Here is a 27,618-nt window from a genome sequence, read left to right on the forward strand (position 1 = left end):
ACTTCTATTTTTGGGACCACCCTACGCTTTGTAAATTCATGTAAAATCAAGTCATAATTGCCAAAAGTTAAGCCGAATTCATCTGACATTTGTGGCACACTTCTTTTTGCGAGTCACACATTGTAATCAAGGAAAAACATTACGTATACTTCAACGAGATATTTTTGCTAAAACATTTATCTCTAACTATCGTAATCTGACCCCGTAGCTTAACTATTTCTCTAATCAATGATTGATTTGAGTGGTTACAAATAAAGATCAGGAATTGGTAGACGTGAAAACCATAAGAAAATACGCATTTACAACAAGATAGGAGAAGACTAAAAGCACGAGATGACGTGATGTTGTCAGAACATTTTTTTTGTAGCAATGAAAGAATTAGTACTTATAACTTTGTGTCGAACTAAACGGCACTGAACTACCTCGAAGAACTTGGCGGATAGCTAATCGTTTTCGCACATGGCACGGATGCTGTGCGTACCTTCTCCACAAATGGAAGATTAAGGAGTCAGCATTGTGCGAATGTGGCGAAATCCAAAGGATGGTCCACATTTATCAGAATTGCCGTATTCATCGATTCAACTGAAGCTATCTGCAATATGAAAGTCCTACGGAGAAAAATGGCAAACGCCAAAAAAGAAATCTTCAAATTACGAGACAAAACAGGAACGATCCAAACGGATCGACATGCGATATTAAACATTGCAACAGAATTTTATGAGAATTTGTTTTCTTCAGAAAGACAGAGTCCAACGGAAGAAACCGAAGATAGACCAATAATAAGAAACGTGGGATCGGAGGATATGCCCGACATAACTGTTGATGAAGTCAAGGCCGCAGTAGCCGAGATGAAAAACAAAAAGTCTCCCGGAGAAGATGGTGTTCCAGTGGAAGCCATTAAACTAGGTGGAGACTCCGTATTAAAGGCAATCACGGCTTTGTTTAATCAATGTCTCCAATGGGAAGAAGTACCAGAAGCCTGGGAAAATGCGGTAATTACATTGCTGCATAAAAAAGGAGACATAACAAAGCTGGAAAATTACCGACCCATAAGCCTATTGTCAACACTCTACAAGTTGTTTATGAAAATCATTACGAAGAGGAACACTAACAAGTTCGACTTCTACCAACCTGTTGAACAAGCTGCTTTCAGATCTGGTTTCAGCACAAACGACCATTTGCAGGTGATGAGAACGCTTATTGAGAAGTGTCGTGGATACAACATCGAAAAAGCTTTCGATTCAGTGGAAACATGGTCGATATTGGACGCATTAGACGAGTGCAGAGTAGACTCAAGATACTCCAACATAATTCGATATGTGTACAAAAATGCTACTTCATGTATAAAACTTTATAAGAGCACGGAGAAATTCAGAATTGGCCGAGGTGTAAGGCAGGGTGACACCATTTCACCAAAATTATTCACGGCGATTCTGCAGAGTGTTTTTAGGAAGTTAAACTGGAGTAAAATGGGAATAAAGATAAATGGAGAGTACCTGAGCAATCTCCGCTTCGCTGATGACATTGTACCGATAGCAGCGAATCTAGGTCAGGCTCAGCTTATGCTACAACAGTTAAGTGAAGAGGCAAGCAAAGTTGGCCTCAAGATGAACTTATCGAAAATAAAAGTCATGACCAACATCGGGGACGATAGAGAAATCAAAATTGGTGACACTCGTCATTGAACGAGTCGACAGCTACGTATATCTAGGACATAAACTGAAGTTAGGTCTGGACAACCAAACTGCAGAAATAAGACGTAGGATTGGTCTTGCATGGGCAGCGTTCGGAAAACTCAGACTAATTTTCAAAAGCAAAATGAATAATAGTCTGAAACGCAAAGTTTTCGACACTTGTGTCCTTCCAGTGCTCACTTATGGAGCGGAAACGTTAACTTTAACGAAAGCATCCGAAGATAAATTGAGAGTGACACAAAGAGCCATGGAACGGAGTATGCTTGGAATAACACTCAGAGACAGAATGACGAATCAATGGATTCGACAACAAACCAGGGTCGTTGATGTCATGGAAAGAACAGCATCTCTGAAATGGAGCTGGGCGGGACATATTGCAAGAAGGACAGACGAACGTTGGACCAAAAAGATCATGAACTGGCGACCATATAAAAGACGAGCTATAGGTAGACCACCAGAGAGATGGACAAACGGAATTAAGAATATTGCAGGTACAAACTGGCAGCAAATGGCAATGGATCGTACGAAATGGAAAGAAGGTGGAGAGGCCTACATCCAGCAGTGGATAGAAACAGGCTGAAAAAGAAGAAGAAGAAGATCGATTCAACGGTAATCTGGAGGACATTCATAAAGTCACAGCCGGAGCGCACGAGTTGACGAAAGCTTAAGAGTCACTTTGCGAAATCTTCGACCAGCTTATATGTAATTTGAAACCAATGGCTCTCCGTTCTTTATGAGTTATATCTTGTTCGAAAGCTTTCTCCAGATTGAGTAATTTGCAGAAGGATTTTTTTCTTCAAACACTTTCAACTTTGGTGTGGACCTCTGGGAAAAATGCACTACACCGAATGGCGCAAAAGTGTATTTAGGAAATATTTTCCTTACAACTAATCGGATAAATGAGAAATTATGGTCAAATACTAGTCTAAATAAGGTACACATTTAGCAGTATCGATATGTTCGAAAAATTTCAGCTGCGTCGCTCCAGCAGTACTTTTACCTCGAAAAATTGACGATTTTCGAAGAGGTCCGGAGGACGGCACGATCGTGATACCTGCAAAGTAATGAATTGAAATGTCATCATTAGGTATCTAGATTAGATCCCTATAAAAATCGCCAAGGTTAAGTGGTCGCGCCGGCAACAGTATCACTTTTTCAAAAAAAAAAGAGCACAAAAGTGACACACCCGGGACAATTTAGTCACTCTAGCTCATCCGTATCAAAACTTCATACAACACCTCATACGATATGATCCGACCGCGATAAGTGTGATCTGTAGTCACGTTTTAGCAGTAAAGTCGACCTACGACGAAGCTAGAAAAACTCAAATTTATGATCGGCAAAAAATTATGTTAAATTGATTAGCAGGCCTGAAATATAGTCTATACACCATTACTGCTACGAATTTATTATTTCCGATGAAAGGTAATTGATATTTGCACTTAAAAGCAATCTCACTGCTCTCAGCCATAGTGCAGGAGACAAAGGCGACAACTTCTAACAACAAAACTACTTTTCATCGGAAACATTAAATTCTAATGTAAATTTACCACGTTACAAAATGCTCTCAGGACATATCTCTGTCTCTAGTTTCATTGATACGCAGCGTCCAAACAATTCACAACTTTCAATAAAATTCTCTTTAATTCAACTATTTTCTTTCTTGTGGTCAAAGTAACCTAGTCTCGGATTTGCATTAAATTCTCTATGTCTCTGATGACAACCTCCTGAGATCGTAACCCAAACGTCTTTTCGTCAGACTTAAATACTAATTACAATGCCAAACGTGTGGCTATGTCCTTTTCCGATGAGTAATGGTTGCATACTTCACTTCGTTTCTGTCCTGATCTTTGTCACCCCATCCCCACGTAGCGTGAGATCCATCGCCAGTACGTTCAACTCGTCTTTTGATGATGGCATCGGAAACAGTTTTCAATTCGTAGGCCCATCCAATCTTCGCAAAGAAATCGATGAATGCTGTCGTATAATTGGCCCGATAGTTGCCCAATTCGGCCGTTTTATAATCCCACGGAAATACGTGATGATAGTTGTGCCACCCTTCACCAAAAGCGAACAGTGCTACTGTAGCAGTTTCCACCGGATTAATACTCACATCGTACGGTTTGTCGCCCCATTTATGGGCGGCACTATTGACGAGCCACGTTACATTTAGAATGATTGTCCAACGGAACATTGTGGCCACGAAGAATGCATTCAAAAACGTTTCGTTCCAGATGTAGATCGGTGCGAGCGTTGGTAGGATGAAACAGGCCAATGGCATCAGAATCATGTAATGCTTCCGTTGAAAGACCAACACCGGATCGGCCAGCAAATCCGAGATGTCCAAACTCTTTCCCTTCTCAATCACATCGGGATGTTTTTTGCACAATAGCCATCCGACGTGTGAGAAAAAGAATCCCCGTTTTGCGTTGTGCGGATCGGCATCGGTTTCCGAAAACTTATGATGGACTCGATGGTCTCGGGCCCAGTGTATTGCACAGTCCTGAAACGCTATCGTATTGAACACGGTCAACAATACGCGGAGTGGCAGTTTCGCCTTGTACGATCGATGGGCCCACAGTCGATGCGCGCCAGCCGTTATGCCCAAAACGGAAATGCAGTACAAAACCATTGCGAATACGATGGTGTAGACTCTGGCCGAAGTAAATAGCAGATAGGATCCATAAATTGCGGACAGGTGGAGGAAACTGAACGCAGCAATGTTTCGCCAAACTAATTGATACTGGCGAGGATTGGACCGTGTTAACGGTGTGTTGTCTTTCACGAGGCCACCATCAATTGTTTCGGCATCGTATTCATTCAATACACCAGTGCACTCCGATGTTGTTGCGTTAGGTGCCATATTCGCCAAACTCTATCACTTAAAACTTATCGAAACGATGGCAAAATGTTTTTCTCGTAATTTCGATTGATGCCTTCCACAGCCGTGTTGAAGGTTATGCCAAAAAAATTGCTTTCGCATCTCCTTTTATATTTACGACGTTTTCTGAAATCTCTATTTCAGATTACACCGTAAACAGAAGTCATCTTATCAGGGGTATGATTAAACAGCCAAAATTGTTCTGCGGCTTGATTAGGCGATAAATTCATTCATAACTTCGATGATTTGTAGGTCGCTTATCAAAATTAAAATTAATTAACTTGTCGTGCGTTTGTCCTTGACAATATCGTCGTCGAGAGTCTAAATCAAGACGCGGATTTATTTTTATCAGTTTGATGGGTTCATTTAGGAGCGCTGATGGAACCGTAGAAGAAGATTGATAGAACGACAATGCTAGCGAGCAATTGTCGTCCTCTCAGTAGCAGAGAAGTGCTAACAGCACTGACCCTATTTGTCGGTTCAACGTAGCGTATGAAGAATATGCGTTGCTTAGTGGGACTCAGTTTCTCGAAATTAAACTTTTCGTTAGTGCGAGTAATCCTTTACCGAAGGACCTAAGATATTCCGGATGCTTTTGGTTCAGTAGAAACATGTTCAGTGGTCATAGACCATTGAAACCGTTATTCCGCTCAAAATAAAGCCAAAATGACGCGGCGGCGTAACGACGAAAATTTTCTGTTTTCCAAGTGTGGAAAAATGAAACAAACGCAGCCCGTACTGATGTTGTTTTTATTCTGTTTCAATGGCAAAATTCTATCACGTTCGCCCACTTGTAAACTAATTATCAAAATTTATGATAAGATTTTCAAAGTCATCAATTTGCTGATTTTTTACGTTTTTTTCTTTTCTTTATACAACCAACTTAGCGAGATGGGAATTTTCAGTGATATAATTAACGTTCAGTTATCAAAAAAAGAATTTTAAGCCCCGTACGAAGTACAAAGGGGCTCGTAGGATTACGATGCCGTTCGTAATTGATGGAATTCGAAGCAGACGGTAAGGGCAAAGTGTTTGCCTATGTTCATAGATGACGAATCCGCAATAAAAATTTTGTCTGTCCGTCTAGCCGTCTGTCCGTCACGTCAATATCTTGAGTAAATCAAACCCGATTTTTTTCGCTGAAAGATAGTCGAACTAGTGAGGCCAAGTTCGAAGACGGACATATTCGGGTCGGCCCTTCGTGAGTTAGGGCCTTGTAAGTGAAAGGCTACTCGGCCCTATGTGTATTTTGCATATAAGTCGAGTAAATTTGATGAGTTTTTCGTAATTTTTGTTTCATTTGAAAGATAATCGAACACCGAATAGAATGTTGTTGAAAAAAAAATTAAATTTCGGTCCTTGGACTAAGGCCGCTACTAGGGCCCTATGTGTATTTTACATATAACTCGAGCAAATTTCATCCGTTTTTCGTAATTTTTGTTTCATTTGGAAGGTAATCAAAGGCCGAATAGAATGTTGTAGAAAAAAATTTAAATTTGGGACCTCGGACTGAGGCCGATACTAGGGCCCTATGTGTATGTATACTCAATAAATGAAATAGATGAAAGCAGGCCTTGAAACCGAACAGACATAAAAAAAATTACCGCTACAAAATATTTTAATAAATTTCGATTTATTTTAAATAAAAAAATCGGTTTTCAGTAAAGTGCAACTGTTATCATGTAACGTATGAGCCAACTTGAGTCTCAGACAAATTTTGGGAAATAAAAAGCAAGAAAGAAAATGGGAAATTCCTATGCCTCAAATGAGAAAACATGTATTTGCTTGGAAAATGTTGACACCGATGATCGAATAATTTGTGAAAATTGTCAACATTGGTATCATCCAAAATGTGTGTTTTCTTCAATGGACGAATTTCATGCAATATCTGCAAATAACGAAAAATGGATTTGTACTGCATGCATGTTCGAACGATCTTCTTTGGATTCGCCTATTATGAACGTTTCACCAATTAAAAAAGAAATCCAAAAAAATAGGGAACGCTTGCCAAGGAAATGCAAAGACTCAATTTCTCAACAAATAATACCGGAAAAGGCCAACACGGAAAAAACAATAAAACCGAAGATGAAAATAGAAAGTAAAAATAGTCTTTCAGATAGAGTTACTTGTAAATGTGGATTTATAGCGAAAAATAATGTTGGTCTGCGGATTCACGTGAGTAAGAAGAAGAAACTTAGCGATGCCCAGGGCGCTACGTTAGGGCCACCTGTTGTGTTGACAGGAACGTTTGAAGATTCGGATGTTAAAGCTATGATGGACGATTTTAATCTTCTTTTAGGAAAATGCAAGAGTTTTATACCTGTGACTAGGATAATCCAAAAGTCCGTTCGTATCGTAGTTTGTCAAGAGCTCTTGTCTTTAGTTAACGATGCAGTTTCTAAGAATGACTTTCCTTCTTGGATGCGCTTGTTGTCTTTTCCGTATCTAGTTTTGAATTCAGTGAATAAGTCTAGTGGGAAAGGGACTAATTATATTCGTTCGAATTTGAAAGATTTTCAAGGGATAAAGGATGTAAGAGAGGCGCTTCGGCAGTTGCTTTTGAATTATGGTGGCACGCAGTATAAGAGGTCTAAGGTGTCGGAGGATTTGATTGTCAAGACGGCAACTCGGAAAGTAGGTGAAGGAGATATTCGTGGAGCAATTCGTGTATTGTCTTCAAATGAAACGATTGCAGAAGCGACTCCGGAGACGAAAGCGAAGCTAAAGTCTAAGCACCCCCATGATGAGGAAGTTGTCGAAGCTTTTACTGACGCGGTTAAACTAAAGGTAACGCAGGTTGAAGAGGTTGTTGAAGCGATTAGGGACTTTCCAGTGAGTTCTTCTAGTGGAATCGATGGTTTACGTCCTCGCCATCTGAAGGATTTGACTTCGTTTACTTGCGGGGAGTCAGCCAATAAGTTATTGAAAGCAATAGCTTCTTTTTCTGATTTGGCAAAGTCTGGTAAGATATGCAAGGATGTTCTTTCGGTTTTTTATGGAGCTTCTCTGTTAGCTTTTGATAAGAAGAAGATAGACGTTAGGCCGATCGCTGTAGGTATTACTTGGAGACGTGTAGCAGGAAAGATAGTTTGTTATCACGTCAGGGATGAGTTATCGAAAGTTTTAGCTCCGATCCAGATAGGATTTGGTGTGAAAGGGGGCGCTGAAGCTCTTATCCATGCGGTTAGGTGTTTCGCTATAGCAGGACACGAGAAAGCTATGGCTATAATCAAGTTTGATTTTAAGAACGCTTTCAATATGTTGTTTAGGAAATTGCTCTTGTCTGAAGTTGAAGAGATTTGTCCAGAGATGTCTCCGATGATAAGGCAAGCTTATAGTCGTTATTCAAATTTGATCTACGACGAAGAGATGTTTCTGTCGAAGAGAGGCGTTCAGCAGGGCGATCCTTTAGGTCCACCTGCTTTTTGCATAGGGATAATGAAGATGACTCATTCTTTAGTTTCAAAGTTAAATGGTTGGTATCTCGATGACGGGACAATAGGTGACGAGTTAGAGGCCCTCCTGTCAGATATTAGAAGGATATTAGAGTTTTGTGATTATTCAGGAATGGAATTGAACACCGAGAAGTGTGAGGTGTTTTTTGTGAATGCATCAGTAGAAGAGGAGGATGAAATGTATAGGGAAATATCGGGTCTTTTACCAGGCATTCGTAAAGTAGATAAAGTTTCTTTTGAGTTGCTTGGAGCTCCTATTTTCGGAGAAGGTGTCCATGGTATGTTTTCGACTAAAGTTGAAAGCGTTGAGCTGTTATCGAAGCGTTTACAGCTTTTGGACGTTCATCCTGCTTTATGTGTTTTTAAGAGTTCTCTTTCAGCTCCTAGGTTCAACTATCTGCTGCGTACTTGTAAGTCGTTCTTAGTACCCGAGGTGTTAAACAGGGTAGATGAGATGTTTCGTACTACGCTTGAAATTATTACGAACACGAAGCTTGGAGTGGTTCCCTGGAAGCAGGCATCTCTTCCTCTTTCGTTCGGAGGTCTAGGGATTACGAAATCCTCGGAGTTGGCCTATCCGGCGTATTTGTCGTCTGTCCATCAGTCTTCGAAGTTATCGGATGAGATCCTCAGCAAGTTTGGTTTGAAAGTGCTGAACGGTGACGTTTTGTCAGTTTTGCAAAGTCTTCCTTCTGAATACTCTTTGTTGAGCGAAAAATCTAAGAGTATTCAAAAGGAATGGGACTTGGTAGGTGTGCGCAAGGTTTTTGACGAGTTATTGGCTTCTAGTTCTCCAGTGGACCGTGCTAGGTTACTTGCATCATCAACAAAAGAGTCTTCAAAGTGGTTGCAAGTTATACCTTCAAGTAATCTGGGGCTACTTTTAGACAATAACGCGGCAAGAATTGCCGTGGCACTTAGATTGGGTTGCAAGGTATGCGAAGAACACCGTTGTGTTTGTGGGAAGCTAGTAGACGAATACGGTCGTCATGGATTGTCTTGTAAGAATAGTAAAGGATGGATTCCAGGACACGATGAAGTTAACAATATCTTCTCGCATGCTTTTTCGTCAGCCGGTGTCCCTAATGTTTTGCAACCACCAGGGATTTCGAGGGACGATGGGAAGAGGCCAGATGGAATGACGTTAATTCCGTGGAGTAGAGGAAAGTCACTGACATGGGACGTGACAGTTCGAGATACCTTAGCTCAGTCTTATTTGTCTATTTCGTCGACTAAGGCTGGAGCTGTCGCTGATCAAGCAGAGCGTAGGAAACATAATCATTATGTCGGTCTGAAAGAGAATCACTTGTTTAAACCGATAGCGTTCGAAAGTTTGGGTAGCTGTGGCCCAGAAACGAAAGCGTTTCTCGTAGTTTTAGGAAAGATGATGAAGAAGGCTTCCGGAGAGAAGAAGTCTTTAGATTACTTGCTTCAGAAGATTTCTATATCGATACAGAGGCGGAATGCGGCTTGTATATTAGGAACTTTTGGAAAAAGAGTCGATGATTTTTATTTACTCTAGTTTTAATTTTTAATTTTTGTTTTTTCGTAGACATACTAATGTTTTCTTTTTTTTTCTTTTCCATGTTTTTCATGAATTAACTCGAGCACAAGATATGAAAATTTAATGAAGAAATTTTATTCAATTCTTGTTTCTTTAGTTTTTAGTTTTTTCTTTTGATTATTTTAATTATTTTAATGAAATGATTTGTAATGAAACTTAATTGTAATATTTAAACATATTTTTTATCGGAGTTTTAGTGCGGGAGAGGACGCTTTCTCCGACAATAAATACAGACTATAATCTCAATAAATTAAAATTTTAGGGCTATTTGAGATTTTTGTTGACTTGACTTGACTTGACTTGAGTAACCAAAACGTGCTCCTGTGAGCGATCCCATGAGAACATTGGACGTGAGGATTTTGGTTTGATTGTGAGTCAGACCCTAATCCCCCTTTTCGTTCTCCTTGATTACATTCAAAGCACACATTAGTATGTCTCCACTCTCCCCGTTCAACTTTCACCTTTCGAACTTAATGTGTGTTCTGAATGCTATCAGTGTAGGGCACACCACTCTGGTTTACTATTTTCTTATATACCACAGAGTACTTTCTGTGGTAACTAACTCAACCACCGTCGCTCGATCTATGTGGTCGGACTAGCTACTTTATCATCTTTTATCAATTACCTTTTCCCTTTGATTTTACCTTTTCTTATTTTGTCACGCTCTGTACCTTTTTAGTTCTTTCATATTTATTTTGTTTCAAGTGTCCTTCCTTCGTCATCTACTTTATTTTTACGTCCATGGTTCACTTCATTACTTGTATTGTTTTCTGAGTGTGGTAAAAAGGGGAGGATTAGGTTTGACTTTTTACTAGCTTCGTCATCATTTTTCTTTTAAAGTTACTCTTATTTTAGTATTCTTATTCTATTACTGCATTACTCATCATCCTCCTTACACCTCAAGGCGTAAGCATTCATCACACCCGGTACGTTCGCATTACCACTATCAATCAGCATGCCATTCTCACATTTACTTCAAACTAAGATCGTACACTTTTTCTCACACCACGCATTCTACACTTTCTATTCCCATTTTCGTCTTGTCACGTATACCCACAATTCAGTATGTCGACCGTAGACACCGTTATTGCCGAACCAACTTACGAGAGCAGAGGCCAGCTAATCGTTTCTGTCGAGGGGAATATTGGAAGCGGGAAAAGCACGTTCCTCTCCTACTGCTCACAGGATCCAGCGTTCGACGTTTTCAGTGAGCCTGTCGACACTTGGTCTAATGTCGGTGGGACCAACTTGCTCGTACGTGTCACACAGAGCTTTTCTACTTCCTCCTGTACCACTCATCTTTTTTATCTCTTTTACAGGAGCAATTTTACTCGGATCCTGCGAAGTGGGGATTCCCATTTCAAATGGAAGTAATGATTACTTTGCTCGATCGCTATCTGCGAATCTCACCACGTCGTATCAAGCTAGTTGAGCGGTCACTGTTGAGCGCTCGGTAATTACTTTCTAACCTTCAGCCAACATTTCCCGTAACCACAATGTTTATCAAACGTTTCTCTAGTCATTGTTTCCAGCGGTGTATGCTTGCACATGGTCATTTGGATTCCGTTTCATCTGCGATCCTGAACCAATTCCATGATACTGTCCGTGATCAGTGGAGAGCAATTCCTCAGATAATAGGTAGCTTTGTTTGTTTCTTTTCATCAGTGTCCTCGTTATCCACTTTTTTTCATGATTTAGTTTATCTGTCTGTTTCTCCAGCTGTTTCATACAGTCGCTTGCTTTCACGTGCTCGGTCAGAGGAGAGTGGAGTGACCCTTGAGTACTTGTCCGAGCTGGATCAATATCACGACGAATGGTTAAGTGGTCTACAGGCTCGCAACATGGCTGAAGAGGAGGATCTTCCGGTACTATTTTTCTTGTCTGATTTTCCTTACCTTGGTAACGCATCAATGTTATTTCACATTCACAGATCCTTACCATCAATGCTGACCGTCCTTTTAACGAGGTGGTGAAGGACTATGACAGGGTCATGAAAGAATTGAAATTCTTGTACGATTGCTAGTCAGTCGTACTTCATCGCATCTCCTCGCTTGTTTGGGCTCAAGTCAAAACCAGCCATTTCAGTTATTTTACTTCATTTTGTTCTTATATCATTCGTTAGTTTTGCGTACTTGCGCTCAGTTTCCGTTTGTTTAAATATATCATTCCTCGCCGTACTCTCTTCTTTTATTGTTATTACTGGGTAAGGTCTTTTCATCATTGATAATCTAGTTCACTTGGCATTTTGTCATTTGCTGTGTTCATTTCTATTCGTTGTCAGCCGTACTTTAATGTGCTTTGGATTTTACTTGAACTTTGTTAAATTATCATTTCTTCCGTTCATACACAGTTGTACTTCCTAGACTTTCACGCAGTTGTTCGTGGACATACGTTTCTGTCAAGAATGTCTGAGGTATTTACACGTTCATCAGTGATTTCAACTTAGTTCAATTCTATTATCTGTATATTCGTCATAGCATACGTCCCTCGCGTTGGATATCTTAATGATCGAGGACAAGGCCTGTATCATTGAAGTCGTTCCAGGGGATGGCAACTGTTTGTATGGATCAATTGCTCATCAGTTGTTTCATTTAGCTATCGGTAGTGTCATGCATCAAGCCATGGTGCTAGTTCTTCGTGAGATGGTCGTGAAGTATTTGTCAGATAATCGCGATGTTGCCGAGGTCCAGTTCGCCATTACTTCCAGAGTGATGGATGAGTTTTCATTTCTGATGCATTCAAGTCCAGCTGATCGTGTGAATGCATTTCTTGTCACACTCTCACAGGAAGGAACATGGGGTGGACCCGAGTCCTGTTTAGCAATATCCAGAATTTTCAATTGTGACATTATCATTCATCGTGAACGAGGTTTCACCAGTACCGTCGAGGCAGCTTGTGTGCCTCCTGCAATGACCTTACGTCTTATTTATAGTGGTCCTTATGGTTCTTGGAATCATTATAGTAGTTGGCGCTGTTTTGATAGTTTGGAGGCCCGATCCATCGACATCAACTCTCCTGTTCACCTTCCTTTCGATACCGTGCATATCAGCGATGGAATTTGTACTGCAGTTAGGACTCAACCCGATGGTAATTGTTTATTTGCATCGATTGCACATCAACTGTTTCCATGTGTCATTGGATCGCGTCAACACATCGAAAGTACTCTACGCATCCGGGAAATAGCAGTGCAGTATTTGAGCGAGAACCTAGGCGTTCGTCGCATCCAAAACCTATTGGACGATCGTTTAAGAGCTGATTTTGCTGAGCTGGTCCGACCAAACTTAACGGACTCTTTCCTTTTGGTTTTGGAAAGGCTGAGAGCTCCTCGTACCTGGGGGGTACCGAATGTATCACCGCCTTAGCGAACTACTTCAGCTGCAGTATCGTAACCCATTGGGAGCAAGGTCCGACCACTGTCATAAGTGGTACTGCTATCACCTCTCGACGTAACATCAAGTTAGTGTTAAGGCGCTCTCGCAACGGATGGATACATTATGACAGCTTCAGGTCAATGGTATCAAGCTTTAGTCATCCAGTTGCTTCTGGATCTAACGTCGTGGACCTCGTTACCAGTCAGGACAGCATTCGTTCGCCTATCCACATCACCGGTACCCACATGGATCAATCTACGGTTACTGTGTCAGACAGTGTCATGGGACTTGTTACCAGTCAAGATAGTTCTTGTTTGACTAGTTCCATCACAGGTATTTGTTCATCTTAGTTTATCTCGTTGATTCAGATATTAGATCGTTTTCTTTTTCTTTTCTTTTTTTTTCACAGACACCGGTCTGCCCGCCGTTTCATCTCATCAAGTGTCACAGAGCAAATTTTCCCAAGTTTTTACCTCATCTCTCAATTCTGACATTCATCTGCGTATCGGCACTTGGAACGTTCGTGGGTGTAATGATTTTTCTAAGCGGATCCAGATAGACGATTTCCTTCGTTCATTGGATATGGACGTTGTGGCTATTCAAGAAACCAAATTATCATGTCGCGTACGTGATACAAGTCATTACAAATGGATTCTCGGTTCATCTAGCTCCAATAATCGTAACGGTAGAGGTTTGGCTTTTCTTGTTTCCACACGGGTTTTGCTGAGCGTCAAGTCAGTTCGTCCTCTGGCTGACGACATATTGCTATGTGAGCTGATAGTGAACAAGCGTCACGTGTCTTTCATAAACGTACATATTCCTCAAGACGATCGCGGTCCAGTCGTCTTTAATGAACTCAAGAGTCACATTTCCAAGAGTCCTACTTCTACAATAATCTTACTCGGTGATTTTAATGCTCACGTCGGTTTTCGTGACCTCACTTGTCATGATAAGAAGCTCATAGGTAGCAATTTGTATCATAGCGTGTGCAACGACAATGGTGACGAGCTGAAACAGTTGATGCATTTGGGACATTTCCATTTAAGTACATCTTGGTCTCGTTCCAGGACTCTTATTACTACTTGGTCCAACACCACATCTCACAGCCAGATCGATCATATTTTATGCAATTCAGCGTCCGTACGGTTCAGCGGCATGTTCGGGGTTAATGCAAAGAATATAAAGTCCGATCACAAGTTGGTTGTTTCCAACTTACGCTTGTTAGACGACATGAGTGCCTCACATAATCACAAGCGCAAAGGCGATCCTATTCAGGGTCCTCCTTCGAAAAAATCCAGTTCCGTCAGTCAGCGAGCACTACGCTGGGATACTTCTTTACTGTCCGACGGGCAACATCTACGCGCTTATCATGAACAGATGGCTATTGCTTCTAACACAATCCATTCTCTCGCATCTGTAGACGATGTTAATGCTGTATCCAGTAACGTTTCATCTCTTTGGACCAAAGTCGAGAAAGCCATCAAACTGTGCGCTGCAAGTACTTCGCCAGTCAAGATAGAACCACTTTCTCCTATTCGGAAGCGCGCTCATTCCTTATGGAGAGCCTCTGTTGCTGCACTACGTAAGAAACCCCATGACCATTCTCTCCAGTCTAGTGTCAGTGCTAATCATCAGAGCTACTTGAGGCTCCAGCAGGAACACACCGAGAAGCAGTTCAAAGAATTCTTCAGTCAGGTCAGCAACACCCATCCACAGAAGCGTATGTCACTTCTGTATCGTCACCTGAAGCGCTATCGGAAGAAGAAATCATCAAGCAGCGCGCCTCAAAAGATTTCAATCAACAACTGGGACACCGAGCTCAGAAATTACTGTACTGGATCCCCGGCCCTTTATATCCCTGAGACTGACCACGAGGTAGTTTCTCCTCCACCGAGCGTTGAGGAAATACATAGCATCATCAGTAGCATGCGTAACGGCACCGCAGCAGGCCAAGACCATATCAACATCGAATTATTGAAGAGCGGTCCTCCCGAGTTGTTATCACTCATTCATCTCGTGATATCAAAAGTGTGGGTCACAAACTCCGTACCAGACAGTTGGCTCAATTCCACTCAGGTCCCCATACCAAAAGTGCGTTCACCAAAATCAGTGGACGAGTTTCGTCGTCTGGCCATCACAAACACCATTTATAAAGTGTATGCCACATATCTACTACAGCGCCTCCGATCTTGCAACGTCAGTATCCCTTCTTACCAAGCCGGTTTCTTACCTAACAGATCTACTGACGACCACATATTCGTGCTACGCAGAGTAATCGAAGAGAGATGGAGGAGAGGATTGCCTACTTACATCGCTTCGATTGATCTCCGCAAAGCGTTCGACACAGTAAACATTCAGAAGATTGGCCACATTTTATTGGAATACAACGTTCCCGCTTACTTGATAAACCGCATCATTGGTGCAATATTACGAGATCGTACTTCCGTTCTCTGGTCAGGCAAGCGCACTAACACATACAGCAAGAACATGGGTATCAAGCAGGGCTGTCCCATTTCTCCTTATCTTTTCGTGATCGTAATGCATTATGCCATCAGCAGAGTTTGTGCTCGTTTAAACATCGACATGGACCTGACCAACTTCCAGTTGCCTTTCATCCTGGCGTATGCCGACGATATCGTTCTGGTTTCGGATAATTTGCACTCCGTAAGTCACATGTTCAAGGAACTCGAGACTGAATTGCTCAGTATTGGTTTAGCAGTAAACAGTAACAAGTGTAGCTTGTTATTACGCGACCCGCTGTGCAGAGAAATTCCGTTATCCAATCTCGTCATCATTAATGGTCATAATGTTCCCGTCGTGCATATCATGAAGTATCTTGGTATCTATATTTCTTCTGACTTGGATCGCCGAAGCACCGTATCGCATCGCATACAAGGAGCGCATCGTTCATTTCACATGTTGTTGCCTTTCTTCCAATCCATTCGGCTATCATTTGATTTGTTGCGCCGGATTTACCTTACAGTCATCATACCTGCAGTCACATATGGCCTAAAAGTCGCTACACTAACAAAACGGAACCGGCAATCCCTCAACCGCATGGAAAAATACATGGTAGAGCAACTATGTAAATTGGCCCGGGATCCCCCAGTCATAAGAACTCCGATGTCCGCACTAAGGGGGCACACCATCGATCGGACACACCGCGTCGGCAGACTAAGATATTGGGGACACATCATGCGTCGACCTGCTAATCATATCCTCCGCAGGGCTCTCGCCTATCGTGCAACAGGCAAGCTCAAACACGGGCGTCCTTGTTATACTTGGCACAACTCACTAGACAGGTGCATACGGCGCTCAAGGATCGACAAGACAGACTGGGAGTCAGGCTTGCACGACAAAGGCTTTCACAACTCACGTTGTACTCAGTCTTTCGATGCCGAAGACACAGACTCATCAGAATAGTGCGGTCCGTCTTGACATTACTCACTCAACATCATCATTCAACATTCGTTCAATAAATGAAGCTTCGCTTCTCTAAACTCGCAACTTTCTACTATCTCTCTTTCGTCATTCACTCACCTCGAATCGACACTTCATTAAATAGCTATATTAATTGTACTCTCGTACTTACCTTATTTTCAGTCGTTCTTTATACCTTTTGTGATCACTTGAGTCCAATTCTTCTCATATAAGCTTTGTATTATTTCATTCTTGCCTTTGTTTTTCATTTACATCATTCATTCTTCAGATATGTCATTTCTTTCAGGAGCTTGAGTCTCATCTCGTATGTTTCAGATTGTTCACAGTCCTACACCCTTTGTAGCTTAGTGGTCTCATTCCGCAGTATTTCAATCCATTCCAAGTATGTTCTACTTCCTTTTGCACTAAATAGGACGATATTGGTAAGCATATAAACAACGTTGAGCATTAAAATCTAGCGGGGAAAACTTCACATGTCCGCGCCCAGGAAAATCTTCATTTACTGTACGGTCTCATATCGGCCTTCCTTTAGCAGGTTCTATAGGGTTACTCCTTTTACACTAATTACCGCAAAATCACACTTCAGTTCCACATTTTTCACCTTTACCCAGAACGCACCGTCTTGTCAATTCTAGTTTCCATATAATTCTCCTTCTAGGACAGGCAACACAGGTACGTTCCCCTTACGCTACCCGTAAAGTCAATTCTAATTTCTACAGTATTCTCCTTCTAGGACAGGCAACACAGGGACGTTCCCCCTACCCTATCAATCTCCTTCTCACACGAGAGGCTATTCAGTGGTATTTCGTTCGTCTCAAGGGCATTCCTCTTTTTACGGAGTGTACGTTAGAGGTGTCAGTTACACTTCCATCGAGCATCCACCTTCTGGCGTCTGCGTAAGCAATGTTTCTAAATCAGGACTATTCTCGTTACGATAACATCGTCTTCATCATATACACATACTCATCACCTCTATACTTTCAGGCAACAAATTCATGCATACTTACATTCATTATTCCTTTTTCATCATCTTCCAGCACCAGCTACATCATTCTTACCCATTTTTTTTTGTTTTCTTACGCATACGCATATCTTCGCGACGTTCCCATTTTCCTCTTAATTCATCGTTGGTCGAATCATTATATTTCCATTGCAATTGTTTACGATCGGGAAGGTTACTGGCCAATCAGATTTCTATTGTATTTCGTTCGTGTTTTCTTGATCTTTTTTTTTTGTCCAGTGCTGCAGTTGTGCCTTTTACTTTTCATTTCAGTCATTTTCATGCTTTATTTCATTATATTTTCAAATAATTTTGATAAATTTTGAAGAGCGATAAAATTTTCTTGCCCTTCATCGTTCGTAGCCTACTAACATCATGCTATCAATCATGCTATTTGAGATTTTTGTTACATTTGAAAGAAACGTCGTACGGGGCTTCGTAAATTCGCTGTGCGATTCTAAAATGTACACATTTCATAATAATTTTACCTGAACTACATTAAGCGGCGCAATAGGCTTACGGTCAAAGTATGGTGACAGACGCACTAGGGTCACGTACGCAATAGATATACGGGTTTGTACGGGGCGCAGTCGCAGCAAACGCTCCGACTGTTCTGATGGCTCGTTTTTCCTATGCATTTACGATGACAATGTTTGCAGATAGTTTTGTATACTGGGTATGCCTGTATGCCTGATTTGCTTAGTTTGTCTTTAGCTGAGCCGAGAAGTTGCCTGAGAGATCCGTCGTTTCTATTTACCAACTCGGAGTCATGATTTTTAAAGATCGGTTTTAGTTTTTTGATTACATCAGCATAGAATTTGATTCCAAAACGTTTTACGGGATCTTTGGTCGTGTCTTCGTAAAAGGTGAAAAAAATTTGTCAAAACGGATCAAATTTACTCGAGTTATATGCAAATGCAAAATACACACAGGGCCGAGTAGCCTTTCACTTCTAAGGCCCTAACTCACGGTCCACTCAACCGATTTTAGAAGAGCCATCAGAACAGTCGGAGCGTTTGCTGCGGACCACACTCGGAATTGGCCAAGTATCTGTGGTGATCGCAGTATGTCAACGAATTCGATCGCATCGAGTAGCCTGTGCATATGCCTATATATATACGGTAGTGTATCTTGAGTCAATAAACTCATTCGATATTCGGATTCGGCTGAGAACACAGCAACGTGTTGCTATCCTTGTAGTTAGATATCTCTTACTACAAGCCCATTGGAGCCAGCAGTTTTCGATTCGAAGAGCAGTTGAACCATATTCTGGACATTGTGACGTCTGCGCCCTGACAACAACAATTGCAATTGTTCTGAACAACTGTAACTGCTACCATCGCTTGCTAATTGCTGGTTTTCAATTTCAGAATCGTCATTGGTTGCACAGCCTTGAACCTAAAATATTACTCTAATGCTTCTTGGGAAAAATTTCTGTCTCCAACTTTCGGAAGCAGTTCTGTTAAAGCTTTAAAATATCTAGTTTTGAAGCTAAATCCGCCACAACAGTTTAATTGATGATAGGAAACTTGTTTTAAGGCAACCCCGTCTCATATCTATCAATCTCACTCACTGTGTTGCTTAGTGAAAAATCTGATTTTCAAAACATTTTGACGCTACACTTAATTGTAAACGTTGACTTAGATCATTGAGAGAAAATACATCCGAGCATTTTTAACAACCAATCCATGTATCTGGATCGAGATGCGTTCTTTCGGGGACGGAACAGCTTTCCTTGTCGCCTTTTACAATCTTGATGTTATCTAATGTTTTCAACTTCCTCTACGGGTTATATACGTGCCTCGTGTAGCATTTCTTTGCGTAGCAGCATGTAACATTCTTCCAAAAGGGAAATTTTTGAATTTTGTAATTTTGCCGGAATGTTTTCCATTTTCAAATTTTCGAACTGTCATGTCATAGAACTCTGTTGCATTGTCCGATTAATTGTGGAAGCTTCCATTATGCGGACTTTATTTTAGTGTGTTACATAAGGCATAAAAAATTCAACAAAATTCGACTGAGCCCCGTACAAACCCGTATATCTATTGCGTACGTGACCCTAGTGCGAGTGTGACCCTACTTTGACCGTAAGCCTATTGCGCCGGTTAATGTAGTTAAAGTAAAATTATTATGTAATGTGTACATCTTAGGAATTGCGTAAAGCGCAATTACGAAGCCCCGTACGACGTTCCTATCAAATGAAACAAAAATTTCAAATAGCCCTAAAATTTTAATTTATTGAGTATAAATACACATAGGGTCATAGTATCGGCCTCAGTCCGAGGACCCAAATTTAAAATTTTTTCAACAACATTCCATTCGGTCTTTGATTACCTTCCAAATGAAACAAACATTACGAAAAACGAATGAAATTTGCTCGAGTTATATGTAAAATACACATAGAGCCCTAGTAGCGGCCTTAGTCCAAGGACCCAAATTTAACTTTTTTTTCAACAACATTCTATTTAATAGAGGGGCATTCGGTTTCTGGCCATCCTAAATTATTAGCGAAAATGTTTTGATGGGATTATTTTGAGTATTATTAGTAGTCAAAAAAACACTAATTAGAATTTTTTTTAGGTCGCGGATCAACAAGGTTTTTTCAACAAACAAAATTTCGACCGCCAATATAAACAATCCGTTTCTTCGGCGTCATACCATGAGTTTCAACGGAGATTGTATATAAAATATAAAATTAATTAAATAACGCGACACTTACGTGGAATTATCACCGAAATATGAACGTTTGCGAACTTTGTTGATTCTTCTTCTTCTATACGTCGGTTCTTCATTCATGCGTGCATTTGTACATACAAATAAAGAACCGACGTATAGAAGAAGAAGAAGAATCGTATTTTTCGCATCTGGTACCTACGTTAACAAAGTCCGCGAAAGTTCAATTTTCGATGATGATTCCACGTAAATGTCGTGTTGTTTAATTAATTTTATATTTTATTTAGAATCTCCGTTGAAAATAATGGTAAGTTGGCGTATAAATGGGTTGTTTATATTGCACCGCTGATTTTATATTGGCGGTTGAAATTTTGTTTGTTAAAAAAACCTTGTTGATCCGTGACCTTGAATTTTTCTAATTAGTGTTTTTTTGACTACTAATAATACTCAAAATAATCCCATCAAAACATTTTTTCTAAAATCCATTGGAAGGCAAATCACTTTTTTCGACGAAATGCCCCCCTACTAACTCGGCCTTCGATTACCTTCCAAATCAAACAAAAATTACGAAAAACGAATGAAATTTACTCGAGTTATATGCAAAATACACATAGGGCCGAGTAGCCTTTCACTTACAAGGCCCAAACTCACGTCATACTCACCCGATCTTTAAAACTGAATAGGTATTGACAATACCTATCATTTGCCGTGTCATTTACATTTCCATCGTTTATTTTGCCATAAATATCACCAGAAGACCTTATATCACTTAGGTGGCCGTAACTCACGAAGGGCCAACCCGAATATGCCCATCTTCGAACTTAGCCTCACTATTTCGACTATCTTTCAGGGAAAAAAAAATTTGAAATTGGATTTGATTTACTCAAGATATCGACGTGACGGACACACGGACAGACGGACAGACCGACAGACGGACAGAAGGACAGACGGACAGACAAAATTTTTATTGCGGATTCGTCATCTATGAACATAGGCAAACACTTTGCCCTTACCGTCTGCTTCGAATTCCATCAATTACGCACGGTATCGTAATCCTATAAGCCCCTTTGTACTTCGTACGAGGCTAAGAAGCCATCAGAACAGTCGGAGCGTTTGCTTCGACTGAGCCCCGTACGAACCCGTATATCTATTGCGTACGTCACCCTAGTGCGTCTGTCGCCCTACTGTTACCGCAAACCTATTGCGCCTGTAAACGTAGTTAAAGTAAAATTATTATGAAATATTTACACCTTAGAAATCGGAATTTGCGCATAGCGCAATGACGACACTATACAAAGAACGGTAGTTTTGAAAAACATGTTGTGAAATTCGAAGCAGTCAGTAAATTGATTCAACGTAAAAGTTTAAAATGACTGATCAAGGTGCTGGTTCAGAACATCATTTGGATGAAATAGAAGATTTCCTGGAAGTCGACGACAATGATGGGGTGAAAAAGAAGATGAAATGTTTAAGTGTCCATATTTCATCATAGATGCATCCAAACCACATTAGTCTCTATTTGGCTCAAAAGCACATAAAATTACCTTTCAAATGATACCCCACACGACCATGTACATTTTGTGTACCTCGAGAAATTTCAGTAAGAACAGTGTAAGTCTTCAGTTGAAAACTTTAACTGCACATATTTCAGTGTCGATGAATTCTAAACCCAATAAGACCCTATTCGGCTCAATAGTACATGTGATTACCTTTCTATTGACACCCCACACGACCCTGTACGGCCCGTGTAACTGGAGTAATTTTTGTAAGAAAATTGCAATTTTTCGGTTTTTGCTCACCTTTGACCAGCCACACAAACTTCGAAGAATTTTTTTGAAAGTGGTTTTGGCTTCTAGGGTCGAAGTCCTTTCTAGGCACATATAAAAAAATCCAATAGAAAATGCGTCCGATTTCGGTAGGCTGTTTTTCAAAAGAATCCTCACTAGGACATGGTCGAGTGGGATCTGATTGGCCACTACTGACATGGGTTCAGTCCGATTGCCAGAACTAGGTCCATAGCGAAACTGAAAACAAATTCAGAGGGTTTTTTAGCGTTACAATTTGGCGCTCGAACGCTAACGCTAGTCCAAAAAAACGTTAGCGTAACCTACGCTGACGATATTAGCGCGATTTTTACTTGAAAATATATTGTACTCAACGTCAACACTTAAAATATTATTAGATAATACAGTTCTGTTTGAACGGCTCGAAAAGACAGTACTGCTACATCGGCTCATATAATGAAACGATGAAGCATTGGCTCATACAATCAAATGAAGGAGCATATGTTCTTTTGTTATTTCTTATTTGAAACCGTTCAAATACTATCGTTTGAGTTAGGTTATATTCTGTGCAGAATTCAGATAAAACAAAATCATAACGCTATAAAGCGTTGTTCTACGAATCAATTAGTGGTAAATTACGAGACAATATACTTTGACGACGACGAGTCTATCGAAAGTGAAAGCATCGATAACGAAGATATAGTGGTAAAACCACGAACCCTGATAAACAAATGCGACATAAATTACAAAAGTGTTGAGAAATCTTCAACATCAAATACCTTGTACCCATTATCGATGTTCTGACACGATGGAATTCGAATGAAATGATACAGCGCGGTCAATATTTGAAAGATCCACTTCGGTCCCTTTCGTTACTCGAACCGAAATTGAATCCTTCAAATTACGGATATTCAATGGATTACGGATATTAAAATTATTTTTTAAATTAATCTTTGTTCAGTACGCACTTTAGACAAACGTTGTTTCAGCACATGCCATAAAATTTTGTTGAACTTTTTATGCCTTATGTGAAACACTAAAATAAAGTCCGCACAATGGAGGCCTCCACAATTAATCGGACAATGCAACAGAGTTCTATGACATGACAGTTCGAAAATTTGAAAATGGAAAACATTACGGCAAAATTACAAAATTCAAAAATTTCCCTTTTGGAAGAATGTTACATGCTGTTACGCGGAGAAAGGGTAGACGAGGCACGTATGTAACCCGTAGAGGAAGCTCAAAACATTAGATCACATCAAGATTGTCAAAGGCGACAAGGAAAGCTGTTCCGTCCCCGAAAGAACGCATCTGGATCCAGATACATGGATTGGTTGTTAAAAATGCTCGGATGTATTTTCTCTCAATGATCTAAGTCAACGTTTACAATTAAGTGTAGCGTCAAAATATTTTGAAAATCAGATTTTTCACTAAGCAACACAGTGAGTGAGATTGATAGATATGAGACGGGGTTGCCTTAAAACAAGTTTCCTATCATCAATTAAACTGTTGTGGCGGATTTAGCTTCAAAACTAGATATTTTAAAGCTTTAACAGAACTGCTTCCGAAAGTTGGAGACAGAAATTTTTCCCAAGAAGCATTAGAGTAATATTTTAGGTTCAAGGCTGTGCAACCAATGACGATTCTGAAATTGAAAACCAGCAATCAGCAAGCGGTGTTAGCAGTACAGTTGTTCAGAACAATTGCAATTGTTGTTGTCAGGGTGCAGACGTCACAATGTCCAAAATATGGTTCAACTGCTCTTCAAGTCGAAAACTGCTGGCTCCAATGGGCTTGTAGTAAGAGACATCTGACTACAAGGATAGAAACACGTTGCTGTGTTCTCGGCCGAAGCCGAATATCGAATGAATTTATTGACTCAAGATACACTACCGTATATATATAGGCATATGCACAGGCTACTCGATGCGATCGAATTCGTTGACACACTGCGATCACCACACGCTCTTCCCAGATATTCATCCTCTCGAGCATTCCTGATGGCGAAGTTGAGGCAGACTTCGCCAATAGCTCTAAGGCGCTGCTGTTGAAAGGTAAAACGCAGGCAGTTTACAACGAAGCCATTACATTCGTTGAGAAGTACAGACAGGACCACGACTTAAAAAATCCATCATGGCACTCGTTTTTGTTAGATGATGCAAGAGCTGACCAAAAATCAATTGCGGTATTATCGCCATCGGCCAATGTAAATTGTGCATCTTCGACGTCAACAAAAACATTATGAATTGCTTGGTCAAGCACAGATTAACCAATTTTGTTCGAACTGTAAAAAGGACAGTGAGATTTGGTTTTACGGTAAATTGAAGCAAATATTAGTGTTGCCGTTGTTACCACTGCCGCTTTCATCGGTTTGAAACAGAAAATCAATTCATTATTCGATTTTCACTTCAAAAATCCGTTTCAACAGTAACAATTGACAATTTGAAACAATTCTTTGAAATGTCGAAGAGAACTACAATTGAAAAATTGAAAAAAAAATGGAGAAGGTCTGCAAATACAAGAAACAGCAAGAACGGTATAAAAACGTTCCAGAGAAATCCAAAATGGAACAGAACCGTTCGAGTGTGGGAAAACTTTCAGTCAACGTAACCATTTAATCAAACATCAAGCTGTTTTAAATCATTTGTCGAAATAGATTCTTATTCCATAATCAGAACAACAGAAATTTTGGTTTTGTTGGAATGCTTCCTCCGACAGTTAAGAAAACGCTTTTTGTTGGCAATTTGCAGAAAGATATATCGAATGGAATGTTGTATTCGTGAGGCTTCATATTCCTAAACACTCGTCGACAGCTGAACTTCTTGCAGTACAAACAATATTGTCGTTTCCCTTGTTTTCTTTTGGTTTTCCAACCGTTGACAGGCTTCAAGGCACTCCGTCGGTTTCCTTTCGTTTAAATTCTTTCAGTACATTTTTCAACCATTTTACGAACAATACGTTCCTCAACATCTGCCACTTGTGACGCCAAATTCTTGTTGTAAAATTTTCTTTCACATATTTTTTGAGTCAATTTTTTGTTTATAACACTTTTGCGTACGACGCACAATGCGTCACCCTCAGCGATATCAGTTATTTTGTTAGTAAGATAAAGGACTTGCGTCACATTTACCATTTAAGGGTTTTTTGACTGATATCACCACTTTTGTAAGTATGTCATTTCGACAACATCAAAAAACCTTATGGAAATTAAAAAATGCTGGAGAAATCAGTCTAAATCCTAAAATCTAGAAACCAATATTGGTACACCTCACTTATATTACAAATAACCCAAATCCATCGAAAAATCCGATGGAAGTGAGGAAGTGCTAGAGGAATCATCTGTCATCCCAAAATGTAGGAACCAACCTTAGAACATCACACTCATGTCGAAAATAACCCAAATCCATCAAAAAATCCGATTGAAGTTAAAAAGTGCCAGAGGAATCATCTGTCATCCCAAAATAACCCAAATCCATAAAAAAATCCGATGGAAGTTAGGAAGTGCCAGAGGAATCATCTGTCATCCCAAACTTTAGGAACCGACCTAGTGGAAGTTAATACTTAATGATCCCAACAATTCCCAACAAGAAATACATCCCAAAACAACACACACCATTCACCGCATTACCATCCATATCATACAACAAAATATACAACTCACACACACATACAAATTGGCTTTTATATGGCATTTGTATGGAGACTTTGGGGAGCTCCAGCTCCCAAGATATGGGTTTTTTTCCAACTTTTGAAAATTCCATTCTTATTTTTGAGGCAATATTAGTCTATAACCAAAATTTCAGGAAAATCTATAGAAACGTTTAGGAGTTGCTTGATCCACTTTTCCATAGGAACTAGCTGCTAACTAACGTATGAGATTTGCATTATATGAAAATTCGAGATTTTGCTTATTTTCATACAAACATAAATATTTCGAGGTTCAATATCTCGGCTATGCGCAATTTCTAAGATGTACAAATTTCATAATAATTATATTCAATAGATATACGGGTTTCCCCTTACCCAGGAAGTCCAATTCGACGTGTTACAAACGTATGCGTGAACCTATAAAACCCCATTACTTCGTACAGGTCTACAAATCTTAATTAAATGATAAATTCAATTAAAATTCAAGAGGCAAATATTAGTTTTATTAATATTTATAGAACAAGGCATCAGAACAGTCGGAGCGTTTGCTGCGACTGAGCCCCGTACGACACGTAATCCTATTTCGTCCGTAGCCCTAATAAGCCCGTAACCCTTATTCGTCCGTTATCAAAATGCTTCCGTAATCTTATTGCGTACTTGACATTATTGCCTATTTTTGCAAATTAACTGTAAGCGTTCATCTTTAAAATTGCGCTTAGCGCAATTACAAAAGCCCGTACGAAGTACTTCTCAAGTATAAAACAAAAGTTTACGATGTAATTTTAGGAATCCGAATTTACAACTTTTTTTATCAATTTTCTTTCGGTATTGAACTATCTGTCAAACGAAACAAAAAGTAGCAAAGTTTGATGAAATATACTCGATTTATGAGCAAAAACCACATAGGGCCACAAAGCGGCCTGAGTCGAAGGGCCCTAATTTCCACCACGTTCTCTTTGTATTCAATTATCTTCCATAAAAAACTAAATCTAGTAAAATCGGATGAGATTCTCTCGATTTATGTGCAAAAAACACTTAGGGCCGAGTAGCGGCCTTAGTACAAGGGCCCAAATTTGAAACTTTTTTTGCCATCATTCTATTCGGCATTCAATTATCTCTCAAATGAAACAAAAACTAGCAAAATCGGATGAGATTTACTCGATTTATGTGCAAAAAACACTTAGGGCCGAGTAACGACCTTTGAACCCTCCCAACAAGCCCGCGTTGCATCTTACCCAAAAACAATGTTCAGCAACTTTGTTCTACTCGTCAATACCTTTCATTTGATATATCACAAGCAGCTATTGCGTGCGCATTTCGGTAGATATCGTCGAAAGACTGAAAAACACCTATAGGGCCCTAGCTCTGGAAGGGCCGACCGTACCATGCCCATTTTCGAACTTGACCTTACTTTTGTCGATACCAATCGGGGAAAAAAAGAATTTTGAAAAAAGGTTTACTCAAGCTAGAGGGGTCACGGACGGACGGACATTTTTTTTATTGCGGATTCGTCATCTATGAACATAGCCAAATGCTTTGCACTTACTGTCTGCTTTCAAGTCGACGTGTTACATATTAATCTTATAAGCCCCCAGTAATTCGTATGGGGCTAAAAATCAGTAAAGGCATCTACAAATCATATTTGACCGAATACTGGTGCCGGTACCCTAATTTATTTTGATAGAAACTCGTTTCAACGTCTGTGATGCTGTAAAGTTGAAGGAATTCCAATGCATCTTCAATGTATCTTCTCACGACGAGTAAACTGAAAGTGTAAGGTTTAAGAAAGAAAGCTTAAGAAAATCTGATCACTAAATCATAAATCATACCTTATACCTTTTAACATCACAGTCACACTCTTGCTGTGTACCCTTCCTCCGTCGCTCAAAATGAACGTTTTTTATGAACGGCGTCCTACATATTCTCCAAACATTTGTTTAATCAAATTTTAATTTTTTTTCTTCAATGCACAATGATCGAGTTCATCTTTCATCTACGAAATGAAATTCCAATTATTTAATTAGTAAACAATTAAAATTGTAAATATCGAATGGAGTCAATTAAGACGAAAAATGTGCAAACGAATAATAGAACGCATAAATAGACA

General features: G+C 40.0%; 1 protein-coding gene and 2 long non-coding RNA genes across 3 annotated transcripts; 2 read left to right on the plus strand and 1 right to left on the minus strand.

Annotated features, from left to right (window-relative positions):
- Positions 1–369: 369 nt before the first annotated feature.
- On the plus strand, positions 370–19,081 carry LOC119082901. Its single transcript, XR_005088740.1, has 3 exons — positions 370–381; positions 8,297–8,301; positions 18,864–19,081. It is a non-coding gene; the product is annotated as an uncharacterized LOC119082901 (long non-coding RNA).
- LOC119082893 (acyl-CoA Delta(11) desaturase-like) lies at positions 3,339–4,623 on the minus strand. Its single transcript, XM_037192555.1, has one exon. The coding sequence runs from the start codon at positions 4,555–4,557 to the stop codon at positions 3,487–3,489; it is 1,071 nt and encodes a 356-aa protein (XP_037048450.1). The 5' UTR covers positions 4,558–4,623; the 3' UTR covers positions 3,339–3,486.
- On the plus strand, positions 10,294–11,243 carry LOC119082904. The gene is made up of 3 exons (XR_005088743.1): positions 10,294–10,848; positions 10,914–11,047; positions 11,114–11,243. It is a non-coding gene; the product is annotated as an uncharacterized LOC119082904 (long non-coding RNA).
- Positions 19,082–27,618: the final 8,537 nt, after the last annotated feature.

The sequence above is a fragment of the Bradysia coprophila genome, unplaced genomic scaffold (genome assembly GCF_014529535.1).
Source record: "Bradysia coprophila strain Holo2 unplaced genomic scaffold, BU_Bcop_v1 contig_50, whole genome shotgun sequence".
NCBI classification, from domain to species: Eukaryota; Metazoa; Arthropoda; class Insecta; order Diptera; family Sciaridae; genus Bradysia; species Bradysia coprophila.

Coding starts and splice junctions, on each gene's coding strand:
- LOC119082893 (XM_037192555.1), bottom strand. CDS start 4,557: ATGGCACCTAACGCAACAACATCGGAGTGCACTGGTGTATTGAATGAA.